This window comes from Callithrix jacchus, chromosome 6 (assembly GCF_049354715.1).
Source record: "Callithrix jacchus isolate 240 chromosome 6, calJac240_pri, whole genome shotgun sequence".
In the NCBI taxonomy this organism is placed as follows: domain Eukaryota; kingdom Metazoa; phylum Chordata; class Mammalia; order Primates; family Cebidae; genus Callithrix; species Callithrix jacchus.
Window position 1 is genome coordinate 67,531,188 of NC_133507.1, and position 22,338 is coordinate 67,553,525.

Consider the following 22,338-nt stretch of genomic DNA (forward strand, 5'->3'; position numbering starts at 1 on the left):
CTGCCGCACCACTGAGCTCTCAATCTTATGCTCTTTTATTATCCTCATTGAAATCTGTAGCTGTTGAAAAGGGCGAAAAAGTCAATCGTGTGACATATCCAAAATTCGTGGATCTGATTCTTAAAAAACAGAATCTCCACTGTCGCTTTGGAAAGCAGTTGGCAGTTCCTCAAAAAGTTAAACATAGAGTTAGCATATAAGCCAGCAATTCTACTCCTAGGTATTTACCCAAGAGAATTAAAAACATAGTCCAGACAAAAATTTGTGCATGAGTCTTCACAGCAGCATTATTTGTAGTAGACCCAAAGTGGAAACCACCCAGATGTCCATCACCGACAGATGGGTAAACTAGATGTGGTAAATACGTACCATGGAATCATTTTCAGCGATAAAAAGGAATGAGGTACTGATTCCTTCTACAACATGGATGAACCTTGAGAATATTATGCTAAATAAAAGACATCAGACAAAAAAGATTATATGTTGAGTGATTCCATTTATATAAATACACAGAACAGGCAAATATGTGTACAGAGAAAGTAGATCAGTGGTCAAGAGCTAGGAAAGAGGGCAAGAGGGAGTGACTGTTGGTGAGTACGGGGTTTCTTTTATGGTTGATGAAAAAGTTCTGAAACTAGATAATGGTAATGGTGACACAACATTCTGAATATACTAAAAACCACTGAATCATACATGCTTTAAAAACTAAGCCCAAAAATACCTCAATCACTAATTGTGTATCATTTAGATGTCTTGCTATCTTAGCTATCCGGAAGTTCTGAATAGATTCAGACGGCAGTCAAAGCTGATTTGAGGAGCTAAGGAGATTTTGCATGGCCTCCCAGGACTACTTTGCAAAGCCTTGCTCTAGGAAAGTTGCAAAGTAGTGGGGTCTTGTATTCAGACCCAGATATGGCTTTAAGCAACTTGGTTGCCTGTGTCTTGTTATTCGTAAAATGAAGACAAAAATATTAAACTAGCTATGTATTTTGAGGATTAGACAATAATATACTCAGAGAGCTTTGCCTTTGGTACGTATTCAGGAAATAGAAGTTATTTCTACTCTTAGAAGGCTTCACACTCATCTCTGAATTGTAATAGATGCTGGCCCCAAACAAAACAAATACTTTTCTATTCTGCTCATCTTACTATTTTTAAATCTGTTGCCTACGATTAAATCTCTATATGAATTCCAGGTGAGAAATTTAAAAAGTAATAGCTGATTGAAGCTATGTGCTAACCAATGGAAGGAATGACTATTACAGTTTACCCCATGTGTTTAGTCAAGTGTGGCTCTGAATTTATAATTTTTACTTGATACTTTGCATCAATGTCAACTGTCTTAATATATTTATTTAGGACTAGTGTTCATAAAAACATTAGAGGCAAATTGATGCTTAATAAATTAAAACCATTTTTAATATTTATATTTTAATATATTAAAAATTTATATTAAAATTAGGGATTATTTGAATTTTTTCTGCTGTAAGTTTTGCCCATTATTTGTGGGGAAAATAAAACACAAACAAAGGTGTAAAAGCCATGGTCTTTGACCTTTAGAGTTTTGTTGATAAGAATTTATGGAGGAGAATGCTGGTTATCATGGACTAGACATATAAGAAACAAAGGGAGACTCATCTTCAGCCTTAGAAAGGGCTTATAGTTAGTCAAATGTGCTTTATGAGGAGAATTCTTATTAAAATGAAAGTGAAAAGTCAGTTTTTTCATCTTCTGACAACATGGCAACAAAGAAATGATTTACTTTTCAGTAAGAGCCAGGATTAGAACACAGATATGGAATACTTTTGGTCATAGAAATGTTTTTGACTGTATAAATAAATTATTTTGACAATTTATTATAAAATGGAAATGTAGAAATTTATTCTCCAGCTTTGTAAAATAAAATAGTCAAACAATGAATTCTAATAAATTAAATAAAGCTCTGCTTAAAAATAGGGTAATAGCCTAGATGGCTTTATGAATTATCCTCCCTTCTATGGTTATAGCATTTTAATTTCACCAGAAAACTGGGCATATCTTGATAATACATCTGAGAAAATACAATTTGGCAATACTGAGTAAGTTTCAGGCAGGGGCAAGTCTTATTACAAGGTATAATGAACAGGAAAAAGTCTTTATCACTCAGTTTTGCATTCTCTGCATTTTTTTAGTGTTCAGACTTCAAATTTGAAATTTTCTAATGGCTGAAGTTACTTCCTTTTACAGAAGACTTTAAAAAATTGCAATGATTTAATTGGTTCACGTTAAAGACTCTTAGAAGCTTGAAGAAAAAAAGTCTTTCCAGATGAGCAAGAGGTTGGATAAATGTAATGACATATGGTTTGTTTTTTATAGCTACAATATGCGAAAAATAGTAGCATAACACATGTATTCAATGATATATATGTATTTATACATATAAATATATATTCTGCTTGTAAATTATGAGATAAGATTCTTTTGTACAAATATGATTTTGTTTTCTTTCTCTCTCTCTTGTTCCCTTTAGGAATAAAAATAACAACTGAAACTTAGAACAATTTTAAACATCTCATTATACCAGGGATTTTGCAAAAGATAAAATCAACGAATGCAAAGCCGTGATGCCACACAGTCCTCTGCACAGACTTGTGAGGAGGCTGTCTGCAGGGTCTCGGAGCCTCAGGGCAGGAAGACTGTCCATTGATCTTACTACTGAATCTTTCCCCCACCCCAGCAGGCTTCCTCAGAATCCTTCCAGATGGATGGGGTCATGAACTGATTTTTAAATATCTTTCAGGAAGGGTATTTCTCACATCCTCTGGCAAACTCAGAACTTCCCCTGGAAGTTCTTCTTTTATTATCCCTGGATCCCTGAGCCCATTAAATCACCCATAGAGATGTGAAGGACATCTGGTTATTATATTGTATGTACTCAATTTCTAACTTTTCAAATGCTCTTGTTAAGTGGCTCTTGATGGTTTTATCTTCAAAGCTAAAACTAATCAATAACAATTTTTTCCTCAAATGCTATACATAACTTTTCTTTGCTCTTTTGAAGGTTCACACCTATTTTCAGAAGACCCTCATTGCCAACCCTTGGATGGTATCTTAATACAGTGTGCTCTTGCCAGACTATAGCACAGCGTATTCAAATACTGCCCAAGAATCAAAAATGGACCTCAAGCATATCAGGAAAGCTTGACTGGTCACTACTGCAGTTTTGTCAAACAGAGCTGAGGCAAATCCTAGGGACGGGTATTGAATAACACTGGGAAGACAGGAGCAGTGATTTTGATTCCATTACCTCTGTGTGGTGGCTCCCTCTCTCCGCCTTCATTGCAGTTGTTTTTTCATTGTCTTGGCTCTGGCCTATGCTACTGTTTTTCAACCAGGGTCGTTGCCACCATGTGTCAATGAAGTTCACTTATTTTACCTAGCTAATCCATAGTCACTGAAAAGTCCCTCTTTGGTTTCCAAAGTAACTGACCAATTGGTGCTAATGCCCCATCCCCACTATCATTTGATTATGGCTTTAACTTTTAAATATGGGAAATTTCAAATATAAATAAAATAAGCAGAATTGCACAATAAACCCTGTTTATCCACCAGCCAGCTTCAACAGTTATCATCAGTATTTTGCCATGGTTGCCTCATCTGTACCTCCGCCCACATTTCAGACTTCTTTTATTTTAACTATTCTTTTTTTTCCTTTTAGGTAAAATTTACATAAATTAAAAATCACGAGTTTCAGCTGTACTATTTTGATAATAAGACAAACCTGGTAAAACCTACCCTTATCATAGTATAGAATATTTCTAACTCCCCAGAAAGTTCTCTCTTAGGCAATCCTCTCCCATCCTCTTCCAAGACACAACCACAATTCTGAGGGGTTTTTTTTTTGACATCAGTTTTGCCTGTTCTTGAACTTCTATAAATGGATTCATACAGTAGAAAGTTGTTCATGTCCATTTTCTTTTATGCAGCATAATGTCTGCAAATGCATTCACATTGCTGCCCAAGTCAGCTGTTGCTTAATTTTTGTTGCTGTATGAATTCCATATCACAAATTGTGTATTCTTTCTCTTGGTGATGGATAGTTCAGTTGTTTTCAGTTTTTAAGTATTGTAAATAAACCTTCTTTGAACACATTTTTACAAGTCATTTTGTGAATGTATGCTTTCATTTCTCTTGGATAAACTATCCTGAAGCACATTGCTAGGTCAAAGGGTGATGGTACGTTTAGCTCTAAAGTTTTTAACTTTTTTTCCAAAGTAGTTGTACTGTCATTCCTTTTTAAATTATATTTTTTGTTTGTTTTGAATGGGTAATTCAATCAAATGGTCAAACAATCCAAACCATATAGCAGGTATATCTATAGAAGTATACTTTGCATCCTGTCCCTGTCCACATGCACCCCACTAATTTACATTACACCCTACAGGTAATCACTTTCATCAGTTTTTTGTCTTTTCCAATGTTTTCATGCAATTATGAAAAATATACATGTATTTCTGCCCCTCTCCCTTCTAAAACAAAAGGTAGCCTACTACATACCCACTCTGCACTTTCCTGTTTTCGACTAACAACATATCTTGGAGTATTTCCATATCCGTAAATTGAGAGCGTTCTTTTTTTTCCCCCTAAATAGTGTTCTATTACTGGCCCCTTGGATTAATTCCAACCTGTTACTATTATATGCAACCTTGTACCTACACCATTACATAGCTACATAGCAATATATGTGAGATAAATGTTCAGAATAGTGCCTTAGCCTTATTGGGCCAAAAACGGTAGGTATTTGTCGCATTAATAAATATTACCAAATTTCTTTTCAAAATAGTTAACATTTTGTACTCCCACAAGCAATGCCTGAGAGTTCTCCCTGCCCATAGACTTCCCACCACAGCACACTGTGAACCTGGATCTTTGCCATTCTCAAATATTCCTACCTAAGTATTCTGAGCAGCTACAGAAAATAAACATGTAATAACCCCACAAGACACGGTTTTGTGTAAATTATTAAGAATTTCAAGATGATAAAAGCATTAACACAAGCATGCAGCCTCGTGCAACTGCACGGATTGTAAATCTGTGGAAACTGTCCTTAGTAGTAAACATCATAAAGAAATCATATATGATACTAATCATATAAATATAGGGCTACCCCTCTCCTTGCCTCACGTGTAAATCACGGAATAACTGTATTGATGGGAACAGGCCAAGTAGAGGCTCATGCTGGAACAGTCATTGGAAGAAGATCTGCAAGTCCAAATTGCACTTGACTTTTGTCTTAATTTCTGACAATTCAGTGTCCATGAAGAAGCCTGACCTGCCCCTCCTAGAAAGGAGAACAGTGCATGGTTCAATGTGGTTCTTATTGCTTATACATCTTCGGGATACACATCCTTATTGTACTAGGGAACCTAGGAATTAGTGTCAGTGGGCTGGAGGTAAAGTCACAAGAAATTTTCTGGAACAACTTGGGATGTCACTTCTGGAATAACGGAAGCAAGTTGAGTGGAGGGGAAGAAAAATGTTTGGTAGTTAAATATTGGGAGAGGATAATTACTGAGAGGCCAGTGCTATGTTGAGGGTTTTATATACATCATCTGCAGATCTTCTTTCTTAGGGCTGCTTCACAAACAAGAAGAGTCTGAAAAGGAAAAAGAGAGACAGAGACACAGAGACAGACAGAAACATCTACTCAAATAGACAACGGGGAAATTGAACGGAATCTGCCAAAACAATTAAAAAATACAGCTAATAGTCGCATGAAGATTGTAGCCAGAAAGACAATGTAATCATATATTAAATCAATCCACTCTTTCAAGATATTAGAGTATTTATTTCTAAGTGTTAATCTCTAGACTGACCTGAGGCGTAACACCTTTCTCTGCTCTTTCACCCCCTCTGCTGGTAGTGCCAAGAAGCAGGCCTCAGATCAAGACACCAGCAATAACAATGAGGAGGTACAGTGAGATGGATATTTTAGGCAGCTGTGCTTCTCAAACTTTAATATGAACACAGATTTCCCGAGGATTTTGTTAAAATACAGATTCTGATGGGCATGAGATTCTGCATTTCTAGCAAGCTCCAAGATGATGCTGGTCCTTGGACCACACTTTGTTTATAGCAAGGCTTTCTAGCATCAATAATTACCAGCACAAAAACACCTCAGTGAGATCTCCTAGTCTGATTTGGAACTGATCTCTATGGCCTGTAAGTAGCTGTACATTCAAACGTTGGTCTCATGCACAAACTGAACAATTAGGTTCATTTGGAATATTTCTCCAGGTGCCTCAATGATTTACCTCCATACAAGTCATCAGTTACATCATGTGGTTGGTTATATTAGAATCTAGTTAGGAAATGTTGTGATGAGTTTGCAACATGGAATAAAATTTTTATTTTAGAAGAGACTTTTACCAACCCCTCTCATTTTACAAATAAGAAGGCAGAAGCACAAAGAGAGTGTGTGACTTGACCAAGGTCACAGAGGTGATCAATAGCAGCAAAACTAAAATCAAATTATGCTGACACTACTTCTTATGCCGTCTGCCCAGATTATTGACCATTTTTCTATTTCTCTGCAGTGACCAGAATCATTTCTGCTGGATCTTACAGATCACTAAAGGTCTATGTGGCCAGTCATACATAAAACTCAGGAAACACGACAGCATACATCTCATTGCAACAGTTTTCTTCATATATCATTCTTTTGTAACTTAGTACCCCACTCTCTTATCAGTAAAATTAGATTTTAAATATACATTAGGAGGAAAAATATACCAGATTATTCCCTGTTAACATTAGCTATCTTGGATGTTCAATCTTCATTTTGCTCCATCCTTTCACCTTAATTCAATTTATTAAAACAGGACACATTGGGACTTAATCAACATCCTTAAATTTCCCACAAACATAACATAAATAAATTCCATGTAGTGAGGAAAAGAGGATTTTTAATAAGTATGTGTTGAATGAATGACCTTTATTTAGATAGATGAATGACTAAAGTTATTGCTATATTCAGGTAAATTCATTGTGGCTAGGTAGTAAACCAGAAGACTTGTAAGAACATCAAATGAGGCCATGCACAAACCGAGGCTGGCCATGGGCTATGTAATTTCAAGGTCTTTTGTCTTCAACATCAAAATTCACTTTAAGAAATTAAGTGATTTTCATGCATGACTGAAAGTGGAAGGTGAATTTCCAAACTGCTCTTTCCATTCTAAGAGTATCTAAAAAGTTTCCAGGTCTCTGAGGTCTCTCACCCAATACAGGCATAGAATGCAGATGAGTAAAGTGAGTGGGCGAGGGAAATCATTTGTAACAAAAACTCATTATTTACAGATGAGAAATTTATATTGTCAGCGTAATATCTGTGAAGCTAAACAGAGCTGGAGAGTATATAAAAGCAGTGTGCCTTGGTGCAGAAGTGCAGAGCTCAGGACACAGAGCACATCAAAAGTTCCCAAAGAGGGCTTGCTCTCTCTTCACCTGCTCTGTTCCACAGCACACTACTGGAAGGTAAGATGATTACAAAATTGTAAAGCCTGTTTTGGGGACAGTTAAGTATTTTTAAGGGATCAAAGTATTATAAATTAAAATGTTGTTCTGTACACAGAGAGGAACTGAGATGAAAAAGTTATATCAAATGAGTTTATGTGTACTTTAATACAGCGAAGCCACAAAGCGAGTTGGAAAAATACTCCCATGCAAAAATATGAACTAGAAAGAAAAACAAAGATGAATGCACTTGTTATAAGACTTAACTGTTATGAGAATTGTATTTTAAAATAATTGGTAACATTTTGAAGAATAAATATTTTTCTTGGATTTGATAGATGTGTATACTACTTTGAACAGAAGGCGCCTTTTAAAGTAAGCAGAAATGTGTCCATTAGGGAGGCTATAATAGAAATTGCTCTTTACCAATTAAAATCTCTCGTTTTCCAAAAGAGCAAAATCAATATCATCTTTCAAATATTCAAATTTCAGACATCTATCAAAAATCAAAGTCCATGAAAGCAACATAGCATATTTGGTGCAGAGAACAAGTATCATCTATTTTGGGGTTTTCTTTGGATGGATCTGAGTGAAGCCATAGATTAACAACTATTTACTGTGTATTAAGGACAAATAGTAATAAAATCTAAAATGGCTACTCTCTGGAATAAAATTTTAGTTTGTCTTTTTAGATTAAGCTCCCAAAGACAAAAAACAAATTTACAAAGATCTTCGATGTAGTAAATGATTAAGTGGTATATTTTTCCATACAAACTGAAGACCTATTAGATAAAATGAGCTAACCAGTTTAAAAAAGTATTTATGTAGACTATGATGCCAATATATTTGGGGATAGAATATATGTCTTCTTTTTTAGATCTAAGATTAATCTTTCTGTAAGACATCCTACTTATTATTGTTACCATATTTTCCTTCAAATTTAAGTGGAAATTTGTAGTTCTTACAAAACTGCAGCCTCTCTTTAAACCTAATGAGGGGGAAATTAAGTGGAAATTATTTTCTTATTGAGTAGGATTTTGATACTAAAATAACATAAATATTTACTTTCCCAGCAATTGTATTCAAACATTTAATTAACTATTCTTTTTTTCACAATTTGGTAGACTTTCAAAATCAAATAAGTGAGATTTTTAAAGTCAGTTCCTTCTTCAGAAGAAGTCATTTATTGTTGGTAATATTATTAGATACAAAACTCTCACTTGTTTATGTTGTGTATAGCTGTTCTTTCTTCCATCAGCTCCTGAAGTGGCAGAATACCTCCTGCTCTAAGTCTGCCTTAATGGAACATAATAGGAGATACTACAAAATGCTTAGGACTTTGGGTGAATTGAGTTATTTAAGAGTAAATTGACAGCACTCAGTCTTTTATAAGAACTTTCCCACAGTGGTATAATTTTAAAAAGAAGTGTTTACTTAATATTTAAATATTTCTGAAAGCATGGATATAACAATTGAGAGTTATAATCAGAAGACACTACCTAAATAAATGGCAAGGTTTCCAAAGTCTGCTAACTGGTTAAACTGAAGCACGGCAAAATGTCAAATTGGTAATTTAAAGTTGATGAATGAAAAAGGGTAAATATATAATTCCTATTATGTTCCTTTGTCTAAACATCCATTCAGTCTACAAAAACCTTAATATTTCAAAGAAAGATGTTACTGCTGAAGGTATTCCAGTCTCTATGTTTTAGTGCCAGAGATAGATAGTGAATACAGCTAAGATGTGAAGGAAAAGATTGATAGTTTAAAATGATGGTATTTGTAAAATCCTTATTCCAAACCAAATGTCATTTGCTAAAAATAATCATTCAAATTATTTATGGATAAACATAATCAAACTTGGATTGAAATGCCCACTTTTCAAATGAAACACTATTGGGTTTCAAAGTAGCAGAGATCCATAACAAATACTGAACTTGAGGTTCCCATTCAGAAAATAGAAGAGCTTGCTCTGTGGGGACATTTTGTCCCACATTCATGTTGGTCCCAGTCCCCATCCACACTGCATCGTCACGTCCTTAACATACTATGGCTTCTCAAGGCATCTGCTTGTGACACAAGGATAAGCTATCAGGTGTGTCCTATAACCAAGTCTATAGTGTCACCAGCAGTGAATTACATGTCCTCATCTAAGTCCAATTAGAAAACGACCTGAGGACTTCTATGACTTTAGAAGAAAGCTCTCATTTTCTTTTAGATAGTAATCTCTTAGTTTTTTAGTTGTGATTGTTCAGGTTGCCAGAAGCATTAGTTCTTGTTGCAAATTGCTTGTCTTTAAAATAATTTTTTCCCTTTAATTTAGAACAGGTCAAAGCACCCTAAAATACCTCAAATCTGTTGGCCGCTTTATAATTACAAAGTCTAGACCAAGTTACACTATTTAAAATATAAATGAATAATACATCTGAACCGACAGCTGGTATGCCAAGTTGTAGCCTGAGGCTGCTTTAAGATGGTTGAAATGCAGTATAATGTAAATGCTTGGAAGTGAAGGACTATTAATTGAAAGCCAGACTGATAGTGAGGGGGGTGGCATGATGGATAAGGTGCCATTCAGGCTAACCATATGTAGCGTATCATCTACAGTGGGTATTTTAAATGTTGATTGTGGACATTTTAATTTCCAGTCTGGAAATGAGCCTTCTAATTATTAAACAGAAATGTCCCTACATTAATGAAACAGCTTAATGGTGGAATGCATCTTTTGTATTCTGTTTTTGCCTCCAAAAAAATCTAGGGAGAAAAATATAATCTACTCTTTAAAATTAAGGTGGAAATATAATCAGAATAAAACTGGTAACACTGGCTTTTTCTTTCTGCTTATGATATTTATCTAATCAAATCTAACTAATGTAGACTGACACGTTTAAAAAATGCTTGCTTGTCCCCCTCACCCTACCCCCACTCTGTGTTCTGACAGACAGCAGAAATGAAAAGCATTTACTTTGTGGCTGGATTGTTTGTAATGCTGGTACAAGGCAGCTGGCAACGTTCCCTTCAAGACACAGAGGAGAAATCCAGGTATTAAATCCATAGTCTCAAACTAACCTAGTGATATGGTTAGAATAAAGCCTGTGAAACTATGATTAGTGAATAGGGTCTCAGTAAATATTCTGCACCATGACCAAATGTTTAAAGTATCCTCGTGATAAAAGCAGACTTTGTTGGAGTGTAGATCAGAGTATGTGTTTTTCATAACCAAAGGGGTGAGAAATGTTGAAAAACATGTTACATGGGAAATTATAGCTCTTTGAAATCTTCAGATGATCCTATCTATCAATTCATTACTCACACACTGCATAATAGATTATTTCAATTATTCACATAAACCATTTTCTTTTTTCTTCCTTTTAAAAATAACATTGTTTCTTGCTAAATGTAAAAGCCATACATGTTCCTGACAGAAATTACAAAAAATACGCAAAAAATATTAAGAACTTAAAATTCTACTGTCCAAAGAAAACTATTCAAAGTAAACAAATTTGGTATATTACTTTCCTGTGTTTTATGTAAACTGTACATAAATGTCTCTCGGCTCATTATATGGCTTTGTATCATTCTTAATATATTAACATTGTTTTATGATACAATTTTATTATTTAAAAATATGTTAAACATGATATTTAATAGCTGCATACTATTTCATCTCATAAACATACAATATATTTATTTAACTATTTCTTCTGGACACTTAAGAGGTCTTCACATTTCTTCCACAAAGAATGTTGTAAACAACATTTTATATACACACTTTCCCTACATTTCTTACTATTTTTTTGCACATAGGTTTCTAGTTGTAGAAATACTGTGTCAATGGTCTGAATGAGTTTAAACCTTTATAATACCTTGCCAACTTGCTTTCCAGAAAGTTCATACACATGCACACTCTCATCAGCAGTATAGAATCATAATATCCTCCTCAGTATTCAACCTTTGCTAATTTCGTAGGTAAAAATAGTATCTCGTTTCTAACTATTAATTACATTGACTATTTTCTCATGTATTTACCATGCCAACCAACTGTTGATTGCTGGCATATGGATTACTCATAATACAGTTTCAAATTAGCAAGTGTCCTTTTTCTTGCCTTTCTTTGAACTTTTAATTGTCTTCCTTCCACTATTAGCCACCATATAACTAGATAATTGTGCTGTTTTCATATTAATATAGGCAAAACAAAATTGGAAACATAAATCTGCTGCCCAAAGAAATGATTTGGGATTCTTCACTCTTCTAAAATATTCAAGTCACTACTCTCTTCTGTCACTATTAGCATAATCATGAGTAGATTAATTAGTAGAAAAAGATTTATTTAATCCTATTTCAGAAAAAAAGAAGCCAGTTGAGAAACATGTTACTAGAATTCAGAATAATAATGTATGCAACTATACTAAAACGATGGGATTCTCATGACAAGCAAAGGAAGATCTGTCTACACTACCTACCAAAATACTCTGGATGCCTGCCTTATCGTTTTGTTTTGTTGTTGTTGTTGTTGTTTTGAGACAGAGTCCTGCTCGCACTGTCGCCCAAGCTGTAGTGCAGTGGTGCAATCTCGGCTCACTGCAATCTCCGCCTCCTGGGTTCAAGCAATTCTCCTGCCTCAGCCTCCTGAGTAGCTGGGCCTTTTTGTTTTATATGGTCTTGTATTTTGTAGTGAAGATGCTTCTCAAGTGAGTCTACTCTTGAAGAGAGATTTATGTTGTACCCATGACTGTTCTTCACAGATCATTCTCAGCTTCCCAGACAGACCCTCTGAGTGATCCTGATCAAATGAATGAGGACAAGCGCCACTCACAGGGCACATTCACCAGTGACTACAGCAAGTATCTGGACTCCAGGCGTGCCCAAGATTTTGTGCAGTGGCTGATGAATACCAAGAGGAACAGGTAGGAGTCTAAACCTGATTCAAAACTTGCACATAAATGTATTAAATAGGTCTAAAATTTCTCTTGACATTATTAAGTTCTTACGTTCAACATAAGACAGTGCCCATAAGCTCTTAGAATTTTGAAGATTTTCAGGGTTGGGGATGCTTTCCTCTGTACTATGCCTCTGAATGTCTTAACCTGCACCCCTCTAAACCACTTACTCAATCTCCAGTGTGACATAGACTTTAAATTATTTTCCCAGTGGTAGTCCTAGCAATATTTACGAGCTTACTGATTTCCCTTAAAGTGAAAATTTACTTTTGTGGACCTACGAGGTCACCAATCTAATTTTTACCAAAAGATCAAGCAAATATAACATTCTCTTGTGGGGTTCAAACCCAACATTAAAATTATCCCCTAGCCAAGGGTAAGGAATGGAAACAGATGCATTCCTTTTCTTTAGAATAAAATCCAAGACATGCATTTAAAATTACAGCCTAGCTACACAGCATAGAGAGAGAAGGCAGCAAATAAGAACACAAGCCTATCGTGAGGCATACATTTTAATGTTGGATTTTCTTTGACGAGTGTTGGGTTTTTTGCTGCATCTAGGCTACTGGAGGAAATTAACTGCAAGGGTTTCACAGAGATGGTGGAATTTCACAATTTTTTTGGAGGGTGGCCCACAAGGGGAAGGGAGTTATGCATAGAAAGTAGCTGAAGATATCTAAAAATCAGGAAAAGGACATGGATTTGTCTGGATAGAATGGAGAACAGAGAAAGCGAGAGTAAGAAAGTGGGGGGGAGGAAAAGAGAGAGACAGAGAGAGAAGGAGGAGCAAGCAGGAGGAATGGGCAACATAGAATTGCTAACCAAAGGTTCCCAAAGTAAAGGGCACAAGCACAGGAAGATGGCTATCATGGTCAAAGCAGACAACGGGAGACGTCCCTGTTAAAGACTACAGTGAAAAGTGAGAAATCACAAATTTATAAAAATGAAAACAACTGTCCTCATTTTCTAGAATGGGAATGCCACAATTTGGTAAATTAATGTAAAGCAATCCTCACACTCAGGCAGTGTTGGCTATGCCTTTAAGATAAGGTGATATGGGGTAATATGTGCCCGAGACGCTGACAGCAGCTGACAGCTCACCTCCATGGCGCTCTGCACACTCTTGATGTTGATATGGGGTCATCTTCTTTGCTTACCTTGTTACTAGCAGATCATACATTTTCTTTAATCCAATATCATGTGGTCCTTTTGGTGACAATTCAAGATGGTCTTTTGCTTTCCCTCAAATCAATTAACTAATGCTGACCCCATATTTACTAATAACAAACAGCTGCCTTGCTTGCAAGTCACATAGCACAATGTATAGCCTGTATCTCTTGAGACTAAAGTCAAAGGTAAGGCAGTTTTAATAACCAATGGCATATGTAAGCTGGGGATTGCAGATGGGTATGCTGGGAAGGGAAAGGGAGCTTTAGCCCACTAATTGTTATTTGCCCTCTTCCACCAGTCTTCAATCCAGAACATTAACGTAGCTTCACGACAAATCCCCTAGCAAACTTCATCTCCTAAACTCCCTAACCCCCTCTCCATAGAATCCTGAACCCAAAGTTGCCACTGCTTATAGGTGAGAACCATATTGCCAAAGAGACAGATCTTCAAATTAACTTTCACATTTCTTTCAGAAATAACATTGCCAAACGTCACGATGAATTTGAGAGACATGCTGAAGGGACCTTTACCAGTGATGTAAGTTCTTATTTGGAAGGCCAAGCTGCCAAGGAATTCATTGCTTGGCTGGTGAAAGGCCGAGGAAGGCGAGAGTAAGTCTGTACATTCTTATTTGACATTTTTTGCCTTGATGCAGAAAATTTAAGACTACAGTTATCTATATATGGAGTTGAATTATAGAAGCAATTAGTATAGTCTTGCAAAGTAAGGAAATAACTCCTATTGATGAGAAACAGTATGCAAAAGTCAAGTCTGTTTCGTTTTGGGTAACAATAGAGCCAAACAGGTTACATTTTTATCCCCCTTATAGTTGTATGATAATGATGTATTAAATATTTAGCCAAACCAGGCCACCTCTGAGAGTAAACAGGGTGTTTTTAATAACTACACTGAAACAAGTTTAAACTAGGACTGTTTACTAAGGAACAGTGCTGAAAACTTCAAATATTTCAAGAAAACATGTAATATTTCAAGCTTAACTTTAAATATTCACATGTGTGATCAACATATATTTATGTGTTGATAAATATTCAGATAAAAATGTGGTAAAGACTGAGAGTGACCAAACATAAGACATTGATAAAATGATACGCAAAGTACAGATAGGTAAAGGCATCCACATATTTAACTACATATCTAATTCTGTATGGGGTTGTCAGATCGATATTTATTAAATAATCAAAGTTGAAAATGCAACCAAGACCATGAACTGCCTGCTTGGACCTTAACACAACCAAACAGACCCCTAAACCTTCTCGTTTTCTCCTGATTGTTTTTATTGGCATTTGAAATATGAGAGACAGAGAACTTATGTTCAACTCTGATTTTTAAATTCGATTTAAAACAAGCTTACTGAAACTTAGAGATCTCAAGATGAAAGAGAACTAGCATAATAGTTGTTTTTTTAAAACATTAACAATCAAACTTGTAAAACCAATGGTAAAATAGTTTCTTACTTTTGATGATATTTTGTAGTGTTTTAAAGGGATACCAAAAATTCTACAATGGTAAACCAGTGAAAGAAAATCTAAAACAGACGAAGCTTTAACCCCTTACTGCATTTTGCAAGGCTGTTCCAACAATCTCTGGTTTTGTAGGATACGATATATTTTGTTAAATTATAGACAAATTAATGATCTCAATAATAGTTTCTGTATTGTCAATATACTAAAATCTTTGAAACAACCTAGAAGATTGAAAAGGGCATGAAAGTATGCAGGTTTAGTATTAGATCTTAGCTCTGCTACTTTCTCTTTCCGGTGGTTCACATGGGTTTTCATCAGGTGTTTCATAATATGCCCTCTATAAACATAATCCTTTATTGTTTCCTCAAGACACTTGTGCATCTTATCCGTGTAGAAAATCTGTGATCGTTTATTTAAAATGTCTAATCAAATGCCAAATTTAACCCTTATTTCTTAGTTTCCCGGAAGAGGTCGCTATTGTTGAAGAACTTGGCCGCAGACATGCTGATGGTTCTTTCTCTGATGAGATGAACACAATCCTTGATAATCTTGCTGCCAGGGACTTTATAAACTGGTTGATTCAAACCAAAATCACTGACAGGTGATTGCCTTTTAGTTAATTCAAAAACCATCAAGCTTTCACAAATACTGACTGTCATACTACTACAAATTTTTCTCCATGTAGGGGGAAAGTCTGTAATATCTCATCATATAAGAAATAATTATGCATGTTTAAGTCCTGTAAGAGTACATCATTATGTTTGTTTTGTATCATTATAGTTTTTATCCATTTATTCATTTATTCCAGAAATATTTACTGTCTATTAGAATCAAGAAGCTAGAAACACAGATAGAAATCAAACATTGGAAATGTTATATCATTCACATATTGTCACATCAAAAATTGCTATGTATGCTGAAATTTTAGCACAAAGGTAAAATGAGGTATATACAATATTACATACTTTATAAGAGGAGTAGTAAAAACTGGAAACCAGAAATACCTATATTGATGGATTTTGATTTTTTAAATAATTATTTATAAATCTTTAATTGCTTTGATGGGCAGAGTTTAGGATAAATAATCTTTAAATGAAAATATTTTAAGAGTCCATAGGACAGAGGGATTTATAGACGAAGAGATTAATAAGCAACTTTTATCAAAATAATTCATTGAAATATTTTCTGGATAAGTTAACTATATCATCTTATTATTATAATTATGTTAAATAATTTTCTTTTTTTAATCTCTAGGAAATAAACTATTCAAGATCATCTTCACCACATCACCTGCTAGCCACTTGGGATGTTTGAAATGTTAAGTCCTGTAAATTTAAGAGGTGTATTCTAAGGCCATATTGCTTTGCATGCCAATAAATAAATTTTCTTTCAGTGTTGCATAGCCAAAAATTATAAATGAAATAAGCTTTTGTCAAAATATTGCTAAAATATCAGCTTTAAAATATAAAAGTGCTAGATTCTGTTTTCTTCTTATTTTGGATAAAGTACCCCAACCTGTTTACCTTTAGCAATGAAATTATTTTTCTATGATATGATTTGTAAATGTAAATTATTCCAATCATGACATATCTGAATTATAATAATAGGAGAAGCGAATAACTGACAGCCAAATTGGTGAAACTGGAAAGATAACTTTCTTCTTGAAACCTTTGTCTTAAAAATGACCAGCTTTCAGTGTATCTAAGCAAGACACAATCAAATAAAATTTTCAAGCTTCTTTATCATTGTCTGTTTTCTCTTTATTCCCCCCTTTTTCATGCCTCACTCCTTCCATGCACCCCTGCTTGCTAAGCTGAAGCCTGTAAGTCAAATCTTGTGCACAGACATGACTTCATGCTTCAAATGGCTGCACTGAACTTTTAACATTTTGAGCCAACATTGAAAAACCAGGGTCTTTCATATAAAACTATTGATTTTTAGCATCTCTTGAAAAAGTAGGTCATCAGTCAATATTAGACCCAAAAGGCAAGTCTATCCTATAGCTAAGTAGCACCTGCCTCTTACTAAAGGATCGGGTGTTCCCGGCTCATGTAATGCTCCAGCACACACCCATGCATGCGCACACACCCCACCTACATAATGCAGGCAGACATCAAGGAACTTACCTCTGGCCCACTTTACTTGCACACCGAACCTACAGGCATTTGAGATTTCCCATCATGCCTTTTACTGTTATCTTTATCCTGCAATGCCAGTATCTTGGGACAGTCTGATGGTGATTGACAAGCCTGAGACATTTCTTTGCTGTATTCAGCACTGCCAACTCTCTTTCTCTATCTCTATAGTGCTCCCACATTTGCAAATTACTTATATACTTTGATCAGCAGTAGTGAATTTGAACTAATACCTGTAATAATCACCCTCACTCGTTTACCTAGTGATGAGCTTTTCCTGAAATGGATAGCTATCTTAAGACCACAGTTGTCTAACTAAGGCTACTGCTAGCTGTAGGATTTTGAGCAGGTCAAATATGCTTTCTGGAACTAAGTTCCTCATGTGAAAATATAAAGTTAAAATTGTCCAATCATCATCATTCCTTAAAGAAGTCTTTGACTATAACTGTATTTTTGCCTTATAATGAGATTTCAGTAAAAATAGCAGCCTGAAGTATTCATCCTAAAATGGTTGCCACGGGGCAGCTCAGGGCAGAAGTGACCAATATAAGTATCAAAATTATGTCTGTCAGCTTCTCCAAAACCAAAACCATCATATCTTCCTCCAAAACATCTCAATGAGGGAGGCTCACAGGCTACACAAATATATTCTCATGGGAGGGTTTTTGTTTGTTCATTTTCTTACTTTTTTAAGGAGAAGATGGCTATGTTGATTGTTAAAGTATTCAACTGGTAAGATAAAAGTACAATACTTTTCACAGTTCTCACTGAAGGAGTTCAAGGTAACTTTCAGATGTTCAGTATGTTTTGTTTGTGCAAAGTGTTGTCTTTACCACCCCTACACCAATTATCCACAGGTGGCCTAAAATGTCCTATTTATAACTAAAATTTGATCTGGAAACTGAATATATACCTTCGTGTTCATGCAGGCATGCATGTGGCAGGGGCGGGGTGTGTGTGTGTTTTCAGGAAACCAAAGTCAAAACCTTGAGAACACCTCAGAACATACACAGTGATGCACCAGCACTCAGAAATCCAGGGTGCGCTCATACAAAGGAGAGAAAGTAGTCCACTAAGAAAATTGGCACATAGCAGAGGTAAATGGAAGGGAGAAGCATAAGACAGTGAATGTGAATCAAGCTCAAAAGAGTACCAAGGGTCAAAAACAGAACTAGATAAATCTGTCCTGAAGTTCAAGATGCAAACGAAGAGATGTCGTTGAGAAAGGAAGCTAAGGAAGTGAGTGAGGATTTATTCAAGTGTAGAAATTAAGTAGACTATATCAGTTAGGTGTTGTGTTTGTGTGTAATATAAACCCCACAACAGAGACTAAACTAATAAAAGGGTAATATGTTTCACAAAATCAGAAGCCCAGAGGCAAGAAGACCAAAGGTAAACATGTCAGGGATAGCTCCTAGTCTTTTTCTTTCTACTCTGCCATCACTAACATGGCTTTCCTCCAGTGGTAACTCCAGATTGAAATGTGGCTGCTCCATCTCTAGCTCTGCTTTCCAGGGAAGACACAAAAGGAAAAGAAGGAGAAGACGGAGAAAGAGGAAGAAGATAAAGGCAAAAACAAGAAGAAGACATGTAGGAAAGGAGAACTAACAATCTGCAAGGGGATGTACCAATTTAGAGAAAGTAAAACATTCCCCAAAAATACCGAGTAGATTTTCAATTATGTCTTGTTGGCCAAAAATGTGTCCGATGACCCATCCTAGCTACAAAGGAGGCTGGGAAATGTCTCTCAGCTGGATATATTGGATCCCATAGAAAATTTAGGATCCTATTGTAAGAATAAGGGAAATAATGAATATGGTATAGACAATTAAAATTAAAAGGCATGTTTCCATAGTCAGAGTTGAAATACCCAGGGCTAATTTCATTGAGTGTCATGTTTGTAGTATGGGGATGTGTTAGCCTGATTCAAGTTCAAGCGGGTTTCCAGAACCTTGGACTCCCTCAGAATGGAATATAAGTAAAGCATTCAACAAAAAAGAGACCAGGTCCAGAGATTCATGCCTGTAATCCCTCCCAGCACTTTAGGAGGCCGAGACAAATGAATCATTTGAGGTCAGGAGTTTGAGACCAGCCTGGCCAACATGATGAAACCCCGTCTCTACTAACAATACAAAAATTAGCTGCATGTGGTGCTGGGCGTCAGTAATCCCAGCTACTCAGGAGGCTGAGGCAGGAGAATCGCTTGAACCTGGGAGGCAGAGGTTGCAGTGAGCTGAGATTGCCATATTGCACTCCAGTCTCGGTGACAAGAAAGAAACTCTGTTAAAAAAAAAAAAAAAAGAATTATTGAAGAACATTCAGCATAATACTTGTATGGTATGACATTTTATATCCTTAATTGTAGACTAAGATTAAATAATGAACATGAAAGAGTAAAGGAATCAGGTGGAATAAACATATAATCTTTTGTTAATAGAAAATGAGGAGGTAGGCATTTAAAAATGTTCAAAACATATATTTGAATATGAAATGTGATAGGATTCTTGCTGGAGAAGTCCTCAAAATATTTCTATGTGACTCTAATACGAGACCACAGCCTTGATCTTCAAAGAGTGGACCACACAACAGGACAAGTAGCATCAACATCCACAGGGACACAGTTACAAAATACAGAATGTCTGGACCCATCCTAAAAGTCCCATATCAGAATCTACATTTGAATGAGATCCCCCAGTTGAATCACATATGCATTAAGATTGGACATATTCTGGACAGAACAGCTCTTCAAACTCCCCAGTGTTAACATTTTTGCTACATAGTTTCTGTGCTGTGGGGTGACCTGTTCATTGCAGGCTGTTGGTCAACATCCCTGGATTATTTGTCATAATCACATGAAAAAAATATGATTTGATAGGTGAAATTAGGAATACTCAAGCATTTTACATTGCAATTATTCCCTTTCTGCTGAGACTGAGTATACAGTATTTGCTGGTTTGTTTTCCTTTTACTTTATTGCAAATTTTGCAAGTTTTTTTGCTTTTATGTTCTAGAGTCACCTGAGTGTTTTTAATTTTTTATTACATTGTTTCAAATAAAGAATTAGAGATTTTTCACTAAATAAAAAGAAAATCTGCTCTTCCACATAACCTTTTCCCTACATAATGCAGAATTTTTTAAATTTTGCATTAACAGGTATTTTAAAAATTCTTCTGCAGTCTCCTAATCTGCAGAAGCTGCCTCATTTATCTGCAAATTTAACACTTTTCATGCTGTATCACCTTTTAAAATACAGAAGCCAGTACTAGCTGCAAAGGGTTTAACATTTGCTTGACCTTGGGTAACGTATGCCGTTCTTTAGCTTTCAACCTCAAAACAGTGCTATCCACTATGCTTTTAGAAATCAGTAGTCATCTCATGAAGCCACAAATTTAGCTGCTTCTTGCACTTCGGACACTAGATAGCAACTTCAGCACTACACTTGGGAGCCTTTTTATTTTTTTTCTTGAGACAGGGTCTTGCTCTGTTACCCAGGCAAGACCTGGCTGGAGTGCAGTGGCGTAATCATGGCTCGCTGCAGCCTTAACTTCCTGGCCCCAAGTGATCCTCCCACCTTAGCCTCTCAAGTAACTGGGACTACAGGTGTGCACCACCTTAGCCAGATAACTTTTGCATTTCCTTATGTTGCCCTGGCTGGTCTTTAACTCTGGGTTCAAGTGATCTGCCTGCCTCATCCTTCCAAAGTGCTGATATTACAGGCAAAAGCCACCGCAACCAGCCAGGCGCCATTTTTAAACAGAAATCACCAAAGTACGAAAATGTGAAAAAGTAGTACTGAACTGACTGCTTAAAGGACACTTATTTATCATATGAGAGCTGAAACAACAAGGCAAAGTGACACCTTTTTTCTCTCTCAGCTGGAATTGTGTGCATTGGGGGACTTAAGTTTTTCACCACTCTACATGTCTGTGAGTAACCATGAAAGTGCTCTGAGTATTGATTTGAGGTTACAAATAAATTTTAGTGAGTTTGCAAATATGAAATCTGTAAATAATGAGGATCAACTCTAGTTCAAACAGAAATCAGAGTAAAATGGCAGGTATAATCCAAAATATAATAAAACTAAACACATTTTGTTGTAAACTAAAGATAAGTGTATTAAATATTCAAACTGAAGACTCAGGTCATCCAACTGAGTAGAAACATTCAATCAACAATTACAAGAAGTATGTATATAAAGACATAAAAATTCTTGTATGTCTTCATTAAAATTAAGATTGATTAAAATAAAAAGATTCTAGAATTTATAACATGCAAATACTAACACAAGAAAGCTTATGTGGCTATATTAATATCAGAACGTAGACTTATTAAAAATTAGCATTCTACAGATAAAGAAGAACATTTCAAAATGATAGAAGAATAAATTCACCAGTAATATATAATCATTCTAAATATTTGTGCAACAAATAACATAGCTTTAAAAGTAGATGAGGTTTAAAATGGCTGCATTTTTTTTAAAGTTCACAAATCTGTGATCATAGTGGACGACTTAAACAATTTGTTTAATATCTGTGAAGAAAACAGAAAAGTCTGTAAGATTCAATAAACACAATCAACAAGATAAACAATATTTACAAAATCATACCCAATAACAACAAAATGAACATTTTTTTCAATGTGCACAAATAATATTTACCAAGATTGAGTTTATGCTGGATTTTAAAATTTCAACAAATTTCAAAGATTGAAATAATTCATACTATGCTCTCTAACCACCATGGGATTAACCTAGAAATCAATAACAAAAGATATCTTAAAATTCACAACTGCTTAAAATTAGACAATAACTTCTAAATAACTCACGGGTCAAACAAGAAATCATAAAGAAAATTAAAAAAAATACTTTTGTACTCTATAATAATGCAGATGCAATAAAATTCAAACTTGAAATCTAACTAATATAGTTTTTAGAGGAAAAGTATTGCTATACATGCAATGATAAGAGAGAAAAAAATTGAAAAATCAATAGCAAAACTTCTACGCCAAAAGTTTGGGAAAAAAGGGACAACTAATCTCAGACAGCAAATGAAAGGAAATAAAGAGGAGGAAAAAATAATGTAGGGAAAATCTATCATAAAAATTTTTTAAAAACTG

General features: G+C 35.3%; 1 protein-coding gene and 1 long non-coding RNA gene across 2 annotated transcripts in view; one reads left to right on the plus strand and one right to left on the minus strand.

The window, feature by feature from the left end:
- Window positions 1-7,422: 7,422 nt before the first annotated feature.
- GCG (glucagon) lies at window positions 7,423-16,830 on the plus strand. Its single transcript, XM_002749403.7, has 6 exons — window positions 7,423-7,512; window positions 10,433-10,533; window positions 12,240-12,401; window positions 14,078-14,215; window positions 15,546-15,689; window positions 16,343-16,830. Exons 2-6 carry the CDS (start codon window positions 10,442-10,444, stop codon window positions 16,347-16,349), a joined length of 543 nt encoding a protein of 180 aa, XP_002749449.2. The 5' UTR covers window positions 7,423-7,512; window positions 10,433-10,441; the 3' UTR covers window positions 16,350-16,830.
- A 4,670-nt stretch (window positions 16,831-21,500) lies between these two features.
- LOC103793766 (uncharacterized) overlaps window positions 21,501-22,338 on the minus strand; it is a 47,106-nt gene continuing 46,268 nt past the window's right edge. The window contains exon 3 of the long non-coding RNA XR_008482149.1: window positions 21,501-21,753. This is a non-coding gene — a long non-coding RNA (uncharacterized LOC103793766). The remainder of the gene's footprint in view (window positions 21,754-22,338) is intronic.

Excerpts from the sequence above, each read along its gene's own strand:
- GCG (XM_002749403.7), top strand. The coding sequence starts at position 10,442 with ATGAAAAGCATTTACTTTGTGGCTGGATTGTTTGTAATGCTGGTACAA. Across the intron at positions 12,402-14,077 it reads ATGAATACCAAGAGGAACAG|AAATAACATTGCCAAACGTC; the intron begins GTAGGAGTCTAA and ends CATTTCTTTCAG. Across the intron at positions 14,216-15,545 it reads AAAGGCCGAGGAAGGCGAGA|TTTCCCGGAAGAGGTCGCTA; the intron begins GTAAGTCTGTAC and ends CTTATTTCTTAG.